At 25.6% G+C, this 22,312-nt stretch overlaps 1 protein-coding gene across 1 annotated transcript; it reads left to right on the top strand.

Annotated features, from left to right (window-relative positions):
• The first annotated feature begins 6,632 nt into the window (after nucleotides 1-6,632).
• LOC145834293 (pendrin-like) lies at nucleotides 6,633-21,839 on the top strand. The gene is made up of 17 exons (XM_082941689.1): nucleotides 6,633-6,697; nucleotides 7,624-7,892; nucleotides 9,624-9,808; nucleotides 10,426-10,536; nucleotides 12,660-12,824; nucleotides 13,199-13,311; nucleotides 14,082-14,204; nucleotides 14,471-14,618; nucleotides 15,262-15,375; nucleotides 15,968-16,141; nucleotides 16,558-16,734; nucleotides 17,450-17,570; nucleotides 18,212-18,281; nucleotides 19,390-19,519; nucleotides 19,840-19,894; nucleotides 20,618-20,733; nucleotides 21,233-21,839. The coding sequence occupies exons 1-17, from the start codon at nucleotides 6,675-6,677 to the stop codon at nucleotides 21,254-21,256; spliced, it is 2,118 nt and encodes a 705-aa protein (XP_082797815.1). The 5' UTR covers nucleotides 6,633-6,674; the 3' UTR covers nucleotides 21,257-21,839.
• The last annotated feature ends 473 nt before the right edge of the window (nucleotides 21,840-22,312 follow it).

Here is a 22,312-nt window from a genome sequence, read left to right as displayed (position 1 = left end):
AAGTTTTCAAGTTATGAAAACAAAAAAATTATAACAAATATTAAACTTTAGCCTTTTGCTTGTTAATCGTAAAAGTCATTTGAAAAAATAATTATATAATTGAAATAAAACACAATTTTAAATACTTTTACCTTTATTAAGCAAAAAATAATTTAATATAAATGTTAAATTACAAATTTAAATTCATATAAAATATCACATCAAATTAAAGTTAGAGTACGTACTTAAAAGCCTTACGAAATTTAGAAACAAACAAAATCACATGTTTAACATGCTCTTTCCACATTGTTTGAATGTGTATTTAAGCCAGGTTTCGAGAAATTTGTGGTGTACAATTTGGAATATGATGCTACATTGCTTTCTTAATTTAAGTTTTCGATAGAAAAGAATATTATTTTTACGAAATGAGTTACAATTAGTTTTTGATCTTAAAAGTAACAGATAATACAAAAAAATAACTTTTAACAAAAGTAATAAAATTTTAAGTTCTATTTTAGATTCGTTTTTGTTTTTATTTTACGCACTTTATATTTTTTTTATAAAATAAGCTAATACTACAACAAAAAGTGTTTTTGTAAATTTACAATTTAAATTATTTTGTCAGGACATTTCACAACTTTTTCAACAAATGTTTTCTACTGTTTGTAAAATAATTTATAAGGCTAAAACGAAAAGAACATACTATAAAAAAAAGTGTATTCGAAAAGTTAATATGTTTATTTAATTATTTTTAACACATATGAAACTTGAAAGCGTCACGTAATAGAGGATAGTTTTATTTCTTTGGAGAAACTTGTGTTTATGTTATCCTTGTTTTTGAACTATTTTTTAATTTACTTAAAAATTATCTGGTGAAAAGCTCTTTAGTAGCACTGGTGTAAATACCTTTACTTATTTCTTTTAGTGAGTTATTCATGTGCAACAACTTTAGAAGATAGTTTTGTTTGGTGTTGAATTTATTTTAGTTTTGTATTATGAGAAAAGGTTTTTAGTTCAGATACAAGAGCTATTTGAGTCTGAAATGTTTATTTTGAAATTAATATAAAAAATAATGAGAAAACTATTTAAAAGAATATTAATATCAGTTAAAGAGATATACAAGCGAATCTTATTTGAATAATTATTACTTACTTCTAGTATCAGTTTTTTTTTTCTTCTTATTTCTATGTAAACTATTTTATACGTTATGTAAGTCCTGGATAAGACGTTGAAAAGTATCCGTGGTGTGCGACTTGATAACCGAATGGTTTTTTCGTACCCCAGGTCCTAGGACAAAATGTTTTCAGCGCTTTATTTGTTGTTCAATAAACTATACTACAATAAAAGTTTGTAAAACTATAGACTACTTGAATAAAAACATTGATGTTTAAAAAAAATTAAATACAATCAAGTTGTTTCTTTAATTTTAATGTTAACATTTTCAAAGAAAGTTTGTTTTCAAGTAACTGTTTTTTTAAATTCTAAGTGTTGATTATAACATTTTCTGCTTATGTTTTGTTTTAGGTTTTGTGTACTTTATTTTTTTATCGAGTTCGACTAAGATTGTTAAGTAATCGATTATTAAGTTTGTTTAGTTTTAAACGTAGCTGTAAAGTTTTAACTTAATTTATTATTAAATTGTGGAAATCAAATGTCGGGAAAATCTCTTAAAAAAATTATTTCACAAACCCCCGTAGTTTTCAGTTTTATAGTGAACAAACAGAATAAGGATAGTTATTACAAAACAAAATAGAAGTTAATATTTTTAACTGTATTTAAATTAAACACGTAAATTTTTGTTGTAGTTAAAAATAATTAGCTATCATTGTTTTGGAAAAGCTATTTTTAATTTAATGTTGCGTTCTGGTCTTGCAATGTTAACTTGACGATAATTACGGCTCGCAGATCTCAATCTACCGAGCTTTATGCAGATCTTGCGGAATTCAATAGTATATTAGCTTTATTATTTTTATTTTCGATTATGAATTAACATTATAAAAACTTTCACTTATGTTAAATTTTGTGAATTCTAGTTTATGCCAAAAAATTATTAGATCTACAGTTTTAAGTTTTATAAATTATTAGTCAAACTACTTTTAGTATAATGTAGACATATCTTAGAAATTAATTTTGTTCGTTTTTTATCAAATCGAAAATACTAAAACTAATTCTTACCTTTTGATTACATGTATTTTTAGTTTAATAACCAGGTTTTAAAAGATTTAGCTAAAAGTTTTTAAAATCTACAAATTTCTACTTATAGGAATTTCATTAAAAATATTTTTTGTATAATAATTTTTTTCTAATTATTTTAAATTTTTTGTTACTTAACTATCAGTTAAAAGAATATATTTATTTGAAATCTTTTTTATTCTTTACGCTACTTACAATTCAAAAATAACTTATATTTTATTTTCGTGACTTTAAAACCGTTTTTTGTATTTTTTTTAATATTAATCTTGTGCAATCTATAAAATTTCTAAAAAGTGTTTTAGAAATTAAATATTTAGGTCATTTGACAAAATTTATTCACGTAACACAAATATTGATCTATTTGTTCACGTACTTTGAAGCATATTTCAAAATAATGCACATAAAACTTACTTGACCCAAATTACTTATGCAATAGTAGCAAATGATTTTGCAGAAGGTAAGTAAGTGTAATTGTAAAAGTTAGACTTATAACCTACTTCCAATGTGACTCTTATTGTAGAAAATAACCATGACAAACATCGATTGCCATGTATTAAGTCTACCAAAAAAGTACAAAAAAATTAAAAACCGGTAATTTAAAAGACGCTTTATTTTAAAAGAAAAACTATATAAATATGATACAAAAAAAAAGTAAAAGTGATAGAGCAGAGATGTAGTTTCATTGTAGTGGCTTAATATTTTTTTCTTTTTAGAAAACTCGTTATAAATGAAGCTTCCTTTGATCTAGGGGTGGGCAACGTAAATAGTTGACGGGCCGGATCCAGAAAAATATAGTCCTCAGCGGGCCGGATCATTTCAAGTTAGCAATCTTTTGGATTCAGCTGGATCTATTTTTAGATGCGGATCCCATTTCAAATATATTATCCGGATCCGGCTAAATACTAATTTTAGACAAAGATCTGGATCCGAATAGAAGCTAATTTCAAAAAGATTTGGATCCGGTTAGATGCTTATTGATCGGGTTTTTCAGAATTTTGAATCAATACATTAGTTACCAAGGTCTACAAGTATGAAATTTAATGTTAAATTTAGTTAAGTATTTATAATTCTATATATATTATTACTCTGGACCGAATTAATACTAGTTAGTCCTAAAAAAATTGTAATTTGGTTACTAAAAGTTACTCGAGCCTAACATTTCAAGCTAAAGCATAAAAAAATTGCTAACTATTCGAAATAAATTAATTTTGGAAATCCTTATCTGGAGTTTATAGGGATAATATTTTTTCAAAAATTAACGAACAATACAATATTAAACTACTGTTATTTAATTTAATTAAGCTAAAGAAGATTCATTACTTTTTTTGCATGTATAAAAGAAATAAAACAAAAAATAATTCTGATATAATAAACAGTTTTACCATAAAAAGCAAAAAAAATAAATAAAAGATCTCGATGAAATACTTAAGGTTTATTATGTATTAGAGTTGCTTGAATCTAGTTGCATGAAAGTTTTGGAAAATCTGCAAGTGCACTGAAATACCGATTAGGTTTGAAGATAGCTTATCCTTGTTAATGTTTATGGTCGGAAATGTTTGTTTTTAAATGTATGAAGTATCGAACAACACAACTAGTTCCATGGTCATCTTTAGAAGTTGACAAACTTTGGCTCGATAAATATTACATAAAACTTATCTAAAAATCTTATAAAAGCAACAAAAATTATATGTTTAATTTCAAATTTTCTTATTAACTTATTTAAAAAACAGTTAAGCCTAGATAAAAAATTATTTTTGCTTGAAATTTTAACACTTTTACTTTCAAAATATCAAATAGTTATAATTAAATTACGAAATTTAATTAAATTCTGTACTTTAAAAATATTATTCAAACAGTGCACCTAAAATACTTTAATAAGAGTACTAACATAAAATAACGAAATATTGAAACAAAAAAGAAATTAATATATATTTTTAGCATAACAAACATTTTAGTTAGTAGACTTTTAGATTAAGATCGATTTCACTAATTAAAATATTACTAAACGAAAAACTAAAACATAAAACTGTCACATTATACTTTAAATGTTAAGTTTAAAGAATTTAGCAAGAATATTACACTAAAAAGAAATCAATGAGACATTTTTGGATCATAAAAGTTTTTAACAAGTTGTTTAAAATCTAGAAGTTTATTTGAAGTAGATATTCTCAGTAATGACTGCAAATTGGTATCAGTAAGATTTGAACGCAGCTTACTTTTGTTTATTTACATGGTTAAGAATGTTTGTTTGTAAAAATATGTAGACTCAAACAGAACAAATAACTTCATTGTCATCTTTTTTAAATTAACAAAGTTTTACTTGTTAAGAAAGTCATGAAATCTGTCAATTTTTCAGTTTTGAACTTTTCTTTTTGTGTACTGCCACATTGAAGTTCAACAGTTCTAACAGTATTACTAAGTACATTTTCGGTGTCAAACGTCGACGTTGATGAAATAATGTCGAATCTTAACTTAATTGTTAAAATTCTGCAAAACGACGACAAAACTTATTATCAAGTGAAACTATTGTCATCAATTGGTCATCACTAAACTTAACCATATAATTAATCAAAAAGTCCTTAATGAAAAAACAATAGCAGAAAAATTGCAAACGGTAGTCTAAACTTAAAACATTTGACAAGAATTTAAATTTGAGCAGTTTGACTTTAAAAATTTGTCGATGTTTGAAAAGATATTTTTTTAACTTTTTTAAACATATAAAAAACAACTCAATACTTATCTGAAAAAGACAGCAATATTTGACACGCCTATTTTTTATGAAAACATTATGGTAGGTAAGATCATCAAAGTTAGTTCAGCAAACAATTGTTTTTGGATAATTTAAGAACGGATTACTTTAACTGACTTGAAACAGAACAATATACTATTAAAATAATGTTTTATGACCACAAATAATAAGCTATTTTAACAAACGTTTTCAGGGTCAAAGTCTTACAGTTTTGTTTAATGAAATAGTTCAAAAAGGTTTTGTACAAGTTTTGTAATAATTAAATTGACTAGCCTGATTTTATATAAATTTTGAAAATGCTTAGCGGGCTGGATCATCCACTTGCGGGCCGGATCAATGTTGTCCGCGGGCCGGATTCCATTTAAATTAAAAAAAGGTTTGGGGGCCGTTCATTTTCACTCGGCGGGCCGGATCCGGCCCGCGGGCCGTACGTTGCCCACCCCTACTTTGATCCTACAGTTCTAAAACTTGAATTTTTGCACTTTAAAACTAAAAGTGTAAAAAAGCATAAAGTTTACAAAATCTTAAATAACAAACGCTCAGCTGAAACCAAAATAGTTTTAAATTTTTGTAACCCTAAAATCTGTTTAGTATAAAAGCGGTGTGATTTAAAATATATAGGTTTGTTTTCATTTTGTTTTTGTTCAGTTTAGGTTAACTCGTCGTGAAAAATTAAAAAAAAAGTTTAGTAGAACCACTGGAAATGTTTTTAAAGATTAAACATTTAGTTTTAGTTTTTTTATTGCATAAGATCGTTAATAGTTAATAAATCGTTGTTTATCTTTGTTTATATTTTATTTTTATTAGTTAAAATTTTGTCATAACCTTAGATAATCAGTTTACGAATATGTCAAACTACTTAGACAATAGTATGAATGACTTATATGATTAACAATTTCAACCAAAATTTTTAGTTTTTACTTTAAAAAATTCAAATCTAACAAAATTAAGATGATAAGCCATAAAGCATGTAGAAAATTAAATTTTTAAATTACAAACAATAAATCCTCCTGTCTTAAGAAATTATGTAACAGGTCATTTTGTCCACAGAGGAAATTTCTGCTTCCCGCCTAAATAAGTTTTTGTTTACTTAGTAACATGAACAGCACGCATGCTACAGGAGAAAAAGTAGCACACTGCTATAGCATGTTGTTTCTACCTAGGTAAATATTGCAGCTATTGCATAATCCATTGCTAAACGTTGTTTTACAGTTATAAGAATTATTGATTTTCTTGTTCTTTGAAGTAAGGCTTGTCAAAAGAACTTGAGCCATTGTTTTTGTGTGCTTAGTTTTTGTAATCAAAGAAAAGAGTTAAAGTTAAACATTTTGGAGTGTTTTAAGTATTATTTCAAGTATAAGTGCAATATTACAATGTTTATTTCAAATAAAGAACTTTATTTAAGCTGATTTACTGCATGTTATAGTTTTTAAAAACATTATTTTAACACTAGCATTAGTTATTTAATGGAAAATTGCTAAATTGAATTGTCATATTTTTTTTTTGAAAGATTTAATAAGTATGTTTTAATTGGATTTTAATATGTATTTTTATTTACTGTGTTATTTACATTACCATATTAACCATAACTAATAGCAAATAAAATACAAAATTTTGAATTAAAAAAAGCTTTTGTTTAGTTTTACTTTTTATTAAGTTTATTAAAGTTTATATCAAGCTTGAAACAAATTAATATTTTTGGATCTTTTAGATTCTTTTAGATTATTTTAAGCACTGTTAACTATCATACAGAATGGAGTTAACACCAGAAATAAAGTGAGTTTGTTATTTAATTGTTTGAACGTATTAGTTTCAATTCATAACCCAACTTTTTTTTTCACTTAGAGTAACTCAAGTAATTTTTAAAATATATTTATAAGTTCAAGCTGCCAATTCCAAAGTTTATTGTGTTCAGATTATTCCATATTTAAAAATTTAATAACTTAATTATGTTTAAAAATAGAAAAAACAAGCATTTAATTCTACCAGTGTTCTATAAAACTTTTCAATATAGTTTTAAACAATCTAGTGGTAAAACATAAGTTCAGTTAAAAACTTACTATTGACTGTAGCTATTTTGTAAATAGTTATTCTTTTTGTTTGGTAGTATAACTGGTTAATTTACTATAAGAGTGGCAATACTGTATATTGGGTTAAAAAATAGTTTACTGTCAAATAGTTGTGATAATAACAAAAAACAAATTATTATAAAGTCCTTAAGATTAACTACTTAACTGTAATAAAAAACTTTTATTATAGTTTCAAAATTTTAAACTAACTAAAAGTTTTCAAAAGTTTCACATAATACTTAAGTTTAATATTAAATTTGTATTTTTACATATTTAGTGATCATAATAAGGTGAATATTCTGAAACATAAAAAAAACACATATAAAATTCATCATAGTTCTAGAAAAATTAAAATTATCTAAAACTGAAATTTTTGGGAAAAATAAATTCTCTAAGAAACTTTCAGAATACAATTTGGAGTTTTAAAATGATAAGGGTTATTAAATAATAAAATAAATTTAAATTCAAAATATCTTTTAAAGTTCAACTTAACTTATCTATTATACCTGTAGAAATTTATAATTTTAATTCTTGAAAAAATTTAATATTTCAAGTTTTTAGAAAAACTTAAAGAAAATGAAGTTTTTTTTTTCATACTAACCTTTGATTTTTTATTACAAATTTTCATCTCAGAAAACCCATAGATGACTATGTAACATATGAGGTAAAGCGCAGTGTCAAAAACAACTCTCAGCTGCATGATGAAATCATCAAGCTGGACAAAAACAAGCCTTCCCTTCAATCAAAAGTGGGTGATTACTTCAGAGATGAATGGACATTTTGCGGTTTCATCACAACTCTGTTTCCAATCCTCAGTTGGATAAGAAGTTACAATTTGAAGGAATGGTTTCCTAGTGATCTAGTGTCTGGAATCACTGTTGGAATTGTACACATACCACAAGGTATGTTAAAATAACTTTTGTAGTATTATTCTTCAATAGAAAAATAAATATGTTTTACTTATGAGAAACACAGATGACTGTTTAAAAGTTTATTTTCTATATTTGATATAGTTTTAAAATTTATTTTTTATATAAAATCTTACATAATTTGATTATTTTATGTATAACAATTTATTACACTTAAATTTTTACATTGATTACTTATTGCAAATAGTTTTTTTAAGAACATTTTAAATAAGTTTACTAGTATAAACAAAGTTTACATAATCTTTTTTTTTAAATTTCATTTTTGACACTTTTAATATTTTATTTAAATTTAACAAGCACAATGTATTATTGCAAGTATAACATTAAAACATACCAATTCAATCTTTTTAGCATAAGAGTTCACAATAAAAAAAATAACTGTTTGTGTTATCATATTTTTAAGCTATATAACTATTTTCTCAGCTTAAAAGTTTCATCCCAGTTTATTTTTAATTTATAGTACTATAATTTGTGTCTTTATTTATATGTTTTAGATAGAAAAATATTTTTAAAATAAGCTAAACTTGAAAAACTGTTATGGTATGTTTAGTGTTTTATACAACAAGTTAAAAATGGAAATATTTTAAAATTGTAATTAAAAAAAGGTTGAAACACCATTATTAATTATTTGTCTCATAATTGCCTCTGAAAATTCAGTCCTTTCCTTATTTTTAAGTAAGTTTTCACAATAAAATTCTTTGATGTGAAATAAAATTATACTTAATTGTTATGCAAATAAAAATACTGTTAAGAAATTTTTTTTTCGTAAAATCAAATTCACCTTAAATTTTCTTTGATCATTACGATTATGAGTAGTTATTTAATTATGCTTTAATCTATTGTTTAAGTGTATGTTAAACTTGTGTTTTTTATCAATAACTAATATTTACTTTGATTATGTATAAGTTCTCCTAAACTTACTGTAGATCAAAATTTGTTGGAAATCATTTTAAAAAACATATTAAATTTCTGAAAATTACTAGTCATAGTTTTGTTAAGTTTAATATTTTTGAAAACTTAATTATTTTAGATTTATAAATGTAAACATAGTTGTAATGTACACACTAATGTGGCTTTCCTGAATATTTAAAAAAAATTAAAAGATTAAAATTCTACTAATTGCTATTTTTTATTAAATTTAATATTGTTAGGAATTTTGTATTAAAAATTACTTTCTTGTAATGCTTTTGTTTTAAATGTTGCAATTTTTTATTATGAATACTTCTAAAAGAATTTAGAATATTTTTAAAAACATTACATTATCTTATTTTTATAACTTTAAATCTTAATTATTACTTATTGATAAAATTATAAAACTCTTTACAACTTTAACTGTTGTTGTTATTTTAGTTTGTGTTTTTAAAACTGGACTATGAATAATATTTGAAATGTTGTTGTTGTTTTACAACATCTGATAATGTTATGCTTTTTTCTTTTGTTTATACATTTTTCTGTTACTAATGTTATAACAAAGTTGCAGTTTCAAAACCGATTCTAGCTATATCAGTTTTAATGATATAGATGTTTAGTTTTTGTTGATGATTGTCTCCTCAATGTTATTGATCATTTATTGTATATTTGTATTATCTTCGCACAGGTCATGGCTAATTATCAATGAAATCTGTATATTTATGCTACAAGAACATATGCATATTATATTTTGCTATTTATGTAATTTGTTGATATGTTTTTATCACCACGCAGGTCTCGGCTACTCGCTGTTAGCCGGTTTGCAGCCAGTGTATGGAATATACTCTTCGTTCTTCCCGGTGATAATGTACACGCTGATGGCAACCAGCAAGCACCTGTCAATTGGAACGTTCGCAGTCACCAGCTTGCTGACCGCCACCGCTGTAGACAAGATCGCACCCAGGCCCTTGAATGTACAAGTCAGTGGTTGTTGAGTTGTTTTTAATTATATTTTTCAGTTTTGAAAATATTACATACTAATACTGTTTTATCTTGTTACTTTTGGCTTGTGATAGTATCATTTTTATAATTTTAAATTTTTTCATAGTTTTTGTTGAACTTTTTTCAAGTTTTGCACACTGTTAATTCTTATCAATGTTAAATTTTGTGTGTGTGAGTATTGTTGGTCAGTTTTTCAAGTTTTATTTGTTTTAGTTTATGCTTTCTTTTGTCTAAGCTTATGTTAACTTTTTTCTCATCTCTTACTTACCTGTTTAATTTATGATTTGGTGATTATACAAATAGTTTTAAGTTATAGAACCAACCTATTATTTACAAAGCGTTTCATTATTTTTATTAAAAACTTGACGCATTTATCAAAGGTTTTCATAAAATTTAGCGAATATAATTGTTTAATTAAATGTCTTTGAAAATTCAATTTTTTGTAGCTAATTTTGTCTAGATAGTTAGTGAAAAATATTTGTACTAGATACTACCAAACAGCCTTTTAAAGTAAATATAGAGCTTATTTCTTTAAATAAGTACAACTATCTTCTTTACAATATATACTAAAAGCATGTTACAAAATTTTCAACAGACATCACACGACAACGTGACAACCTTACAAGCAGTAATCACCCCTGAAAACATTGAAGCAACCAGAGTTGCCGTGGCTGCCACAGTGGCGTTCATGGCTGGAATATTTCAGGTTTGTTAGTTCAGGGTTCGTGCGCGTCAGGCTAAGTCAGGCTAAATCAGGCTAAATCAGTTTTTTTGAAAAAAGTTGAAAAACGTCAGGCTAAATCAGTTTTTATGTTTAAAAATTTGAGAATCTCAGTTTTTGTCAGTTCAAATGCATGAAATTTTTTAAATTAAGATCAAATTGAGATGTGAATTTATTTCTAAATAAAGACTTAGTTATTAAAGACAAAATCAGTCAGTATTTGTAACAATAAGTGCTTTAAACAGGGTTCGTGCGCGTCAGGCTAAGTCAGGCTAAATCAGTTTTTTTGAAAAAAGTTGAAAAACGTCAGGCTAAATCAGTTTTTATGTTTAAAAATTTGAGAATCTCAGTTTTTGTCAGTTCAAATGCATGAAACTTTTTTAATTAAGGTCAAATTGAGATGTGAATTTATTTCTAAATAAAGAATTAGTTATTAAAGACTAAATCAGTCAGTATTTGTAAAAATAAGTGCTTAAAACCTTTTGTTGAATCTATAAAATGATTTTAAGAGTCTTCATTATTTTGTTTTTAGGAGATTATATACGTCATAATTATAAAAATTCTTAAAAAAGTACAGTTTAAACATTACAGTTTAGTTCAACAACTTAGCTGTTTGTCTGAATTTGTTTACATGAGCTTTGTTTTTCAGAGCTTAGTTGGTTAAACTGTTTTAATTTCTAATATAAAGGCTTTATACCAAATACTTTTTAGATTAATACTCTTAGCATTGTTCATATATTTTATTTTCTGTTTATTCAAAGTTATTAGAGGTATTCACAAGACTAAAACTTAGCTTAAAGATATAAGTTTCATAATTAGTAGAATCATATTTTGCAAGTTAATGAGTTGATAGTAATTTTTATTTTACTCTTTTAAAATGTTTCAGTTTATTATAACGCTCAGATAATTTTACTTAGCAAAATGAAGCTTATTTTAAAATTTAGTTTTTTTATTTAAAAAGTTCAAAATAAGTGATAAAAGCATGTATTTTAAAAACAGGTATATGATAAACTTATTGTAAATTTAACGTTAATATTTTTCAGATTTAGATAATTTACTTTAGTTAGTTAAGTGATAGCATTATGTCAAAAGTTAATTTGAGACAAACTTATTTCATTGATAGTTGGTTGATAAATCAAGAGTATTCTGAATGGATAAAAAAATGCGATAACAGTAAATTAGCTTTCTACTGCAACTGTTGTTGCAAAAAAATCATGCTCTCTAATAATAAGCTATGGTATGAATTCATTGAAGCAGAAATTATAATGACCAGTTAAAAATATTCAAGTTGCTGAGTAAGCGATTGATAGATGTTGAAAATAATTCATTTAAATTTTTATTTCTTTAAAAGTAGTTTTGTGAATACTTTTATTGCGTTAATTTGCTAATTAAGACCCCCCGATACCCAAAATGCCTTCTGAAGGTGATTTTTTCTACTTTGAAAAAATGTCAGGCTAAATAGATCTCTGTCAGGCTAAATGAAAAGGAATTTCGCGCACGAACCCTGTAGTTGTTTATCTTTAAAGCTTTAAGGTTCGACTTTTTTAAAAATTTGTTAGGTATTAGAATTGAGAGTAAAGTTTGTAATGAAGCTCAACTTTATAATACTGATTAGTTTAAACTTAGATAAACATTAAACTGTATGATAAAAGCATATTATACTAGTACTTGTAAGATTAAGTATTTGTGTACTTGATCTTATAAAAAACTGACATCACTTGTAGTACAATTTTAATTTAATGGTCATCCCTTTGCTTACTTTAATAAAAATAATTATAGTTTGTTAATAAACGTTAAGCTATAATTGTTGTATTACCAATAATTAATATAAACGAAATATTTTGTTTACTTGAAAAACTAATAATTTTTTATAAGTTTCTTAAGTATAACTCTGATATAATCCTAAAGTATGTTACTTGAAACTTAAAAGTTTTAATGTTTGATTTTACTTTTATTATATGTGCTTTTTAGAGGTTATTTCATTGAATTTGTGACTTCATTCTTTAATGTTTTGAACTCGATGTTTTTTGAAATTAATAAACATAACTTTTTATTTATGATTATTATGATTTTACTTAATATACCTTATTTTTTAATTTATTTTTTAGATGATTTTTGGAATATTCCGTCTCGGCTTCATCACCTCGTTTCTGTCTTCTGCGGTTATTGACGCGTTGATCGCAGCATCCGCAATTTTCGTTGTGACGTCACAAATACCCAGTTGCCTCGGCGTGAGCGTTGACAAGGCCGAAGGTGTCGGTTTGGTTGTTAAGGTAAATTTTACTTATACTTAATTATTTATGTGCTTGATGATAAAATAAATTTAGTGTTTTTAATTCAATACAAAATTTTAGACTACCCAAGGAAATTAAATATATGCTAGTTTTTAATCTATTTCTTTCCTTCTATTATAGAAAATTTTAACAAATGGTATTTTTTTTGGTCTTTTTTATATTCAGGACAAACTCCAATATTTTTGTAAATAAAACTTAAAATTTGTATGTAAGTTGTTGTTATTATTAGTTTTATAGAATATAAAAAACTCCATGAAGTTTTTGTAATAAAAATAATCAATTTTGATTCAAATTTTTTACTCAAACTTAACAAACTGTATAAAACGAATAATTTATCAGCTAAATTATTTCAGCAATTGATAGAGATATTCAAGGTAATAGGCAATGCAAATGTGGCAGATATCATTATCACAATATTTTGTATCACTTTTTTAATGATTGGAAGACAACTGAATATACAGTTCAAGTTTGTTTGTTTTCATTGTTAAAAGAATAATTAGTGGTAAGTTTTCGCATATGTATTAATAGGGTTTGCCACTTTACCTGGAAAAACTTGGAATTTGAGAAATTAAAAAAAAAAACCTGGAAAAACCTTGAATTTTAAACAATTTTTACATTTTAAATAGGAAAACTTTGAATTGACACAAAAAATCTACCATATAGATAAAAAGTTTTTGTCATCATCAAAAATTTTTTACTAAAAAACACATTTGAAGAAAGCTCTACAGTATCTTTTCTATATTTTTATACTATTTAACACAGTTTTCTTAACCTTAAACGTAAATTCAAACTTAAAGTAGACCCAAAAACAAGTACTTTTAAAAAACCTGGAAGAAAAATTTTAAAATCTGGAGAAAATTTGCCGAAAGTCAGTGGCAACCCAGTATTAACTACATGCTGCTTTTGTTTTGCATTTATTTGACAGTTTTTCATTATTTTGTTTACATATTGGCATTTACAATTAAAATTATTATCTTTAAACTTCACTTACCACCTTTTTACGCTTTTTTTGAACTGATTGCTTACAGTTCTAGCCTTTAGTTAAATTAAATACATAACTTTTTGTAGTTTACAACAATTAAAATACTTCAAAAATTATGATTTTGGTATAGTACTTGTTTTTGAAGTTTTAAGCAATAATTGTAAAAACATGAATGTATTCAATTGAATTTCAACAACAGATTTGACAATTTTAATAATGTTTTGTCTTTTAATCAAACAAAGTATAAACAACAGGGATAGATTGAAAATTCCAATCCCATCAGATGTTTTGATGGTTGTAATCGGAATACTTGCCTCTTATTTCGGAAACTTTTATGAAAATTTTGGCGTTAGAACTGTTAACGATGTACCTACTGGGTAAGTGAGGAAGATTACTTTTTGAATAGTTTATGAATTATTTTTTTTTGGTTTGTTAAAGGTATTCTAAGTTATAATACAAGTTTTAAGTGTTATACAAGTAAATAAAACATTTTTTATATTAAGTTAATATATTTATGACACAGAATAAGTCTAATTATAAAGAAAAATAGTTGTTAAAAACTACTTTATCTAAATATCAGTAAAACTAAACTATATATTTTTCAATCAAAACACAATACGTGTACTCGATTATTACGTCACAGTTTTCTTCCTCCGACGCTCCCCAACATGTCAATACTCGGTGACGTCATAGCGGAATCGTTCTCGGTTGCCATAGTAGCGTTCGCGCTCAACATAGCGGTTGCTAAGATGTATGCCGACCGGTTCGGCTACGAAGTTGACTCTAACCAGGTACAGTTTGCTTGAACAAAAATCAAAATTTGCAAATCAGTTTTATGCCAGATTATCGGCAAATATCAGGATTTGTCAGCTTAGATAGTTTATAATTTCTGAACGTTTAATATAAGTTGGAAAATCAGTTTTTTTTTTTTTTGAACAAATTTTTATATTGTGAATATCTTTTTAAGTACATTTTTTTGTGGTGTATACAAAAATGTACATCAAGTATGTAGACTTATTCTAATTAAAGTATTCTTAATGTGCCAATGAATACAGTTGTTTGATTTCCACATTTAATAGAAAATAGAAGTGCATCTATTATTATGATGTTTTGGTTAAAGTTAATTTTTTAATGACTGTTAGTTATTGTGTGTTTACTGTCCTTATATGTAGATTTTATCTTTTACTAAGTCAATGTATGTATTATTATTACATCCACAAATAAAAGAATTTTTTTTTAGTAAAAAAAAAGCACATAAAGCCTTTTTTTGATTGCTGGAATATTTGCACAGTTTAAAAGAGCTTTGAATTTGAATTTTTGTTGTGCAAATGCATCAGTACAATACCTTATTAAGCTTTTTTTTTTGTTTTTCACAGTATTAATCAGGATTTTACAACTTTATTATTTCCATAGATTATAAAATGCATCTAACAGGAGCTGCTAGCATACGGTGCAGCAAATTTTGTGTCTTCATTTTTCTCATGCTTTCCGAGTTCAACTTCGCTTGCTAGAAGTGAAATTCAAGTCAACAGCGGTGGAAAAACTCAGGTTTTTGTTTTGTTTATAATTTTATACTTTTAATTTTTACAACAGTACCTGCACGTTTATAGTTTTATTTTGTTTTTCAAATAAACTATTAAAGTAAAAAAGTATTAGATAACTTTAATTTGTAGAAGTTAATAAAACTTTCAAGTTTTTTCCTAATAAACTTTATTTTTATTTTAACTTAAAAAGATAAGTTCAAAAGTTTAAAAAAAAAAAGCTACGTCGTTTCTTTTTCAACTTGTACACCTGCTATTTGATAAGATTACACTTTTTCTTTGACAACTCAATAACTTATTTCAAAGATGCACATAACTCAAAATACGCGCTTAACTCTGATGACTTAACAAACAACTGGAGAGTTAAGCGCGAAATACATTTTGTTATGTAAGTTTGAGTTATGTGTATCTTTGAAATAAACTTTCTGCTACTCGTCTACTTTATGTACATTTTAATTTCCCACTCAACAAACATTGTTGCTTTCAAAACCATTTTTAACGATAACTACGAAATAATATTAACATTTTTTTTGCCTAGTTTCTTGCTCAATGAGCGTGTTCGCTTGCATTGTAGCCAACTAAACAGCAAACGTGCACAGGTGGTCGGGCTGATAACGACCGTGATCATCCTGGTGACCATTTTGGCGCTGGGCCCGGTTTTCGAGCCCCTGCCCAGGTCGGTGCTGGCGTCCATAATCGTGGTGGGCGTGGTCGGCATCCTGATAAAGCTGACGCAGGTTCCCGAGCTCTTCAGGAAGTCCAAGCACGATTTTGTCAGTTTTTGTTTTTACAGAGTTTTCGTTTTTGCGTAAATGCGATAACAGTTTTGATAGAGTAGTTAAGTAACCTGTTAGTTTTTACATTAAACTGAATCAATTTCTTTTAAATTGATCTAATATTGTATTTGTAAGGTTATTAAGCACATGTACTACAAGGTGTTCATAATTTTAAAAATAAACTTTGACGTTACAAGCGGATATTGATCACTTTCAACAGTTAACATTAATTTAAATATTTTAATGTTTAAATAAGCGCTTTACTTTACAGTAAGTTGAACAATATTTTTTAGTCAAGACGTATGAACATAATAAGTTTTTAGTAAAAAAAGTGTTTTATTTTTAATTGAAGTGTATTCAAGTGCGGCCCTAGACTAACCACAAGGTCTTCATATTAAAAATATTTTTTTCAGGCGGTGTGGCTGGTAACATTCGCGGCAATACTGGTCATGGACATCAGCGTGGGGCTGCTGATCGGCTTCGTGTTCGCCCTGGTCATGTTCGTGGCCAGGACGCAGCGACCCAAGTGCGAGCAGCTGGGCCATTTGGACGGATCGAACATTTACAGGAACGCCCGCAAGTACTCGCCCGTTAGTTTGTTTAATTAGTAAATAAACATTATTGTTTATTTATTATTTATTACTTGATATTTATTTATAATTATTAAACATACAATAATAAACTGTTTATTTATTTGCACAACTGAGCGTGAAGCGTTTGGTTTTTGTTGATGTTGTGTTCATAATAAAAAGTTTCTTGGAATCAAGACAATAATAAAAACTGTACTGTTTTAAATTATTGTTTATGTTAAAAAGTTTTTTGGATTCACCAAGTTGAAAAAAAACAAAAACAAAGCATATACTTTATTGCACTGTTTTAAATTATTCTTTGTGTGCAAGAAAATTAAATGTACAGTTTGTTTTAGATAAAGTAGTGGGTTTTATTTTTGCCGATTATTAAAAACAATACAATGTTTAAATCTTATAGTAAACTATAGGAAACCTGCAGTAGTTATATAATTCTAAACAAATAAACGGAATGTATCGTAAGTAATAAAAGTTTAAAGAAAAAATTGTATTGTTTTTAATAATTTGCAAAAATAAAACCTAAATCGTCTCCTCAAGCTACTCAAGTTGAGAACTTTCTCTCGCTTAATTTAAAGCAGATTACAATATAAAATAAATTACGGAAAAATACACGTTAACTAACTTATGTTTAGCGACTTAGGAAGATCTTACAAATTAATTCATAGTAAAAATGTTATTTGATATTGCTACTCGGCTATACGAACATTTAATTTCACAGGTGAACGTGTCGGAAGGTGTGGTAATTTTCAAGTTCAACTCGATCCTTTACTACGCGAACAAAGACTATTTTGCCTCAAAAGTGCAGAAAGCTGCCGGCCTCGCAAACAACAAGAACAAAAGTGAGAAGTCTCAACTTTATAAACTTTCAAACATTTGTTTGTATTTTAAAACTATTTTTAAATTTAAAAACTGTATATCTAATGAATTGTTGTGAACTCGTTTGATCATTTTAATAGTATCTTATCAAAAAATTAATGAACATCCACGTTTTTATTAAGTTTAACAAAAGGGTTGATCATGCCAATTCGATCATCAGACCACAAGTTTCAGTAGACTGAGACTTGTGGTCTGATGATCGAATTGGCATGATCAACCCTTTTTTAAACTTGAGCTTGTCTCACGGCAAACGAAAGTCCAGGCTTCTGCTCTGCTGACTTTCGCCGATGTTTTTTGTTTTTATTAAGTTGTTTCTTGAATAGTTTTTAGTATGTTTTTTTTGATTACTTTTTTTTTTAAATTTTTAGATTAATTACAAAATTGGTTAAAAGTTATTTTTAAATAATAAAAACGAAACTTACAAAAATGCTAACTGTCCGCTTTATAGTCATATGGTCTGTTTGTAAAGATCTAGATTTATTTGGTTTTGGCTAATTATAAAAATTAAGCTGAAGCCTCAGTACATGATTTAAAATAGTGCATAAATTTTAGTTTACTAACTTGTTTTGATTAGTCAGTGTGCATGAAAATTTTTTTTTTCAAGGACCTAAAGTAACAAAAAAAGACTTGATTGAAGATACTCTGATTAAAAACAAAAAACCTTCCAGTAATAAGTTAGTTTTACATTAATTTTTAATAGTAAGTATATTTACATCTGAACAGTATTAATTTATTTTCTCCTAAAATGCTTTATTATTCAAGTTGATTTAGTAGAATTAAATATTTTGTTTTGTTTATATAATTTTTTCTTAAGTTAAATAGTATTGTTTTTAAAGATGTATAATCTTTAATTTTAATAATATTTCATTTAAAGACTATAAACATTGTTTGATTAAGATGTAAATTTTAAATTAAGTTTATTATATTTACGGTATTTTAATTCTTTTTAGTAAAAGCTGTTGTTAACAATTTTAAACATTAGTTTTGTGAGTCTTTAAGTAATATCACTTTAAAAATCTCCCTTGAGTAGGTTAATTAATTTAAAATAGAAAAACGTTCTTAGTTTTAATAAATAAAGTTATTTTAGAGAAGTCTATCTGTTTAGATCTTGTATTAGTAAACACCATTTAGGGAAAAGGGAAGTAAGGGATTTTTTTAATACAGAAACTAACGTTTGATCTTACATTAAAGATAAATTATAAGTCAGTTTTTGTATATTTCAAAAACATTTATTAACTTTTGAGATATATTCATTTTTGTGAATAGTTTACCACACAAACGAATTATTTAACTGCTAATTAACTCGGAAGTTTAAAAACTTCACTAAAATTTATCTTCTTCATTTTTCAAGGTATTGACCTAGAATTTTTAGCAAATGTTCCTTGCATAAGAGGAAACAAAAATCCTCTTCAACGATTTTAAGAAAAATGAAAAGTTTTATGACTAAAAGAAAAAAACACTATATATTTTTAAGTCAAACAATAATATTGTTTATTATTTAGTTAAGGTTGTACTCATAAAGTTTGAAAAATATAGCTTTAAAACTGTAGGAGATGATAGTTTTTTATTAAAATAGACTTTTTTAGCCTTTTTAACTTCGTCCTTCCATAAGAATCCTGTTGAACTCTCCGATTTTATTAAAAATATGGTAAAAAGCAACTGTTAGCTAAGTTAAAGATCTTAAAAATAAGACCAACATGTAAAAAAGTGCCGTACTCCCCCCTTAATAACTAACATGTTTAATATTTTAAAACGATTTTGTAGTGTCTTAAATTATTACAGCAACGCCAAAGATGACATTGAAAGTCAAACTAACAGTGACGTCACAAACAAAGTGGACGTTTGTTACTTAATAATAGATTGCTCCACTTTTTCGGTTCTCGATTTACCATCGGTTGATGTTCTTAAAAGTGTTGGTTGTGTTGGATTGTTTGTAATGAAAAAATTGTCATTTTAAATTTTTTTTAAATATTAAATAGTGCTAGTTTTAGGATTTATTCTTATTTTTAGGTGAAAAAATAAAGGCAGTTCAGCTAAATAAATCTTTTATGCATACCTTAATTCAAAAATCAACACTTTATTCTAAAACCGATGTTTTTATAGCCACAAAATATACCAATAGTAATAAACATATATCTAAAAATTAAGTTGATATCAGTTTGATTGTACAACAATTGTGAGTTTTTTGTTTAATCATAAGTTATTGGTATTAAATATATACTTAAATTTCAGTTGAAGAAGCTTCTTCACGAAAATGAAATTCAAATGATTTTGTGCAACATAACAGGTTATTTATTTTTGAGTCTTTAGTCAGTTTACTTCACATTTAAAGTCATTTATGTATCAAAAACTTTTTGTTTTAAATTTTATTAGTTAACTAATTTACATAGTATGTTTAACGGTTTTATGCATTTAAATGTATTGGTATGTTTTTTGTGTACTTTTCTTATAAACTACATTTTAAATTTAAATAATGTAAACAAACTTATTATTTGTTTAGTTCGTTAATAATAAAACTTTTAATTAATTTGTTAAATTAAATTATTACTAACATTTTTTTTTTCTCCCCCTTTAAAATGAAAATTTTACTATGCAGAAGGTGAACACTTCAAGTTTTGCATATAAATATTTTTTCATCAAGTTAAGTCTGTTATTTAGCCAAATTTTTGTACAGTTCAAAATTTATTAAACTTGTTTAAATTAACAGACACCTGACAAAATTATATAAGAAATAAAATTAAAACAGTTATTTTATACATTGTTACCCGCTTAATTTCGGCAAGCCTTATAAGTTTAAGTTTATTAATTGAAAATTAGTTAAAATGCTTTATATATTATTTACAATTAAATAAAAATACTATTCAAAAAAGTTATTATACTTTTATATTGATATTTGCTCTTGTAATTGGTAAAAAAATGTTTTTGTGTTTTGTTATTTACGTTTTAATGTACAGGATCAAAAAGTATGTATAATTAATATAATTCAGTTATTTATAAACTTTTTTATCAGATTCTGCGTTAAGAATGTTGGAAGTAAACGATTATTTTGCTAACAAGGAAGAAAACTCAATATTTCCATCTATACATGACGCAGTACTATATTGTGATCAGCAAGTTATTGAAAAGGTATGTATATAAAAATAGTTTTTGTTCTGCTATGTTTAATACTTTGTTACTTTAGGTAAAAGTTAGTTAAATTGTGTTTATAAAGTATATTTATTTATATACTCACCTAACTAAAATTGTATATTATATAGTAAAGTATTGCCAAATATTCTTGTCATTTTCGAACAAAAACTACACTTTTAAAAGCTTATGATTTAAGATTGGTTCATATAGATTAACTTCTGCCGTTAAAAAGTGTATTTAGCATAGATCAAAATATAGCTTATGCAACAAAATATGAAATTCAAAACATTTAATTAAGTTTCAAAAAGTATATGGTTTGTTATTGCAAAAAAATAGTTTTTATTGATTTTTTATTGCATTAAATGCAACAAAAGTAGTCTAATCGTACATTTTTTGGTGTTAAAGTTTTAGTCTTTAAAATACACTTCGGATTATCAAAAACAAAGTTAATTGAATAGATTATTGAAATATAAAGTAATTATGTCTTTGTTATTAGAAAAAGCTAGCCACAAAGATGTGAAACTTGAGAAAAATGATGAATGTCTTGGACTCAGCTTATTGACTAGACAATATTATTTTTAAAGGATTTTTTTTTAAAGGTGTTGCCAACTAAAGTTTTTTAAGTAATTTTTTTTTTAATTTTAGAATGTACTTGTGAATTTTAAAAAACTTAAATAGTACTTGTGGTACTTTTTGTTTTATAAAACTCACTTTTTAACTTGAACATAAATGTATATATATATTGTTCAAAAGCTTACTTTTTTATACTTTGAAACTCATTTGAATTTTAGACGTTTTAATAGTAAAAAATCATCATTTATAAGAACTGTGTTATACTAACAAGCTTAGATAATCAAGTTACACTGAGGATTTTAATGTTGCTGTAAAAATTTTAAAGTTGTTAAATATCTAGTACAAATAAAGTTCCTTTGCGGTCTAAAAAAAATTATGCTATTAATTTAACAATTTTTAAAGTATAAATCATTAATCACTGCTTTAAATTGTGTACTTTTGAATATTGTTAATTTAGTAACCTATTTATACTTATAATGCCTATCAAAGTCGAGAAAGAAATAACCTTATTTTACAATTTTAAGTTTTTGATAACCACACTTTTTAGTGAAATAATAAACTGTTTTTATTTGTGAATGTATATAAAAATTTCTTTTCAACGTTTTCTGTTATGCTAAGTGTCTTTTATTGTAGAATACCTTTACATCATTGTTTAATAAATGTTGACAAATATAAAATTGCTAATGTAAATATGTATTTTTTGTATTAGTTTTTAGTAATGTAGAGTATATATATTTATATAAATTAAATGCCTCAAGGTTGTTAGAAATGCAATTTATTATTACTGTTATTTAAAATAACAAAATAAACGTTAAACAAAAAAGTTAAACAAAATAAACCTGTCTATTTTGCAGTTTTATATATGGGCTCGAAATTTTTGAAAATAATGTTTACTATTGGTTAACTAGGTGTCCTCTTGAGCATAAGCATTTTGTAATAAGTAAATTTTTTTAAATACATTTTTTTTCGTTTAGTAAAACTTATACTTTTTGTAATCAGAAAT

This window comes from Thalia democratica, chromosome 4, assembly GCF_965202585.1.
Source record: "Thalia democratica chromosome 4, ktThaDemo2.hap1.1, whole genome shotgun sequence".
NCBI classification, from domain to species: Eukaryota; Metazoa; Chordata; class Thaliacea; order Salpida; family Salpidae; genus Thalia; species Thalia democratica.
The sequence above is the reverse complement of the archived record's forward strand: the minus strand, read 5'-3'. Positions and strand labels throughout refer to the sequence as shown.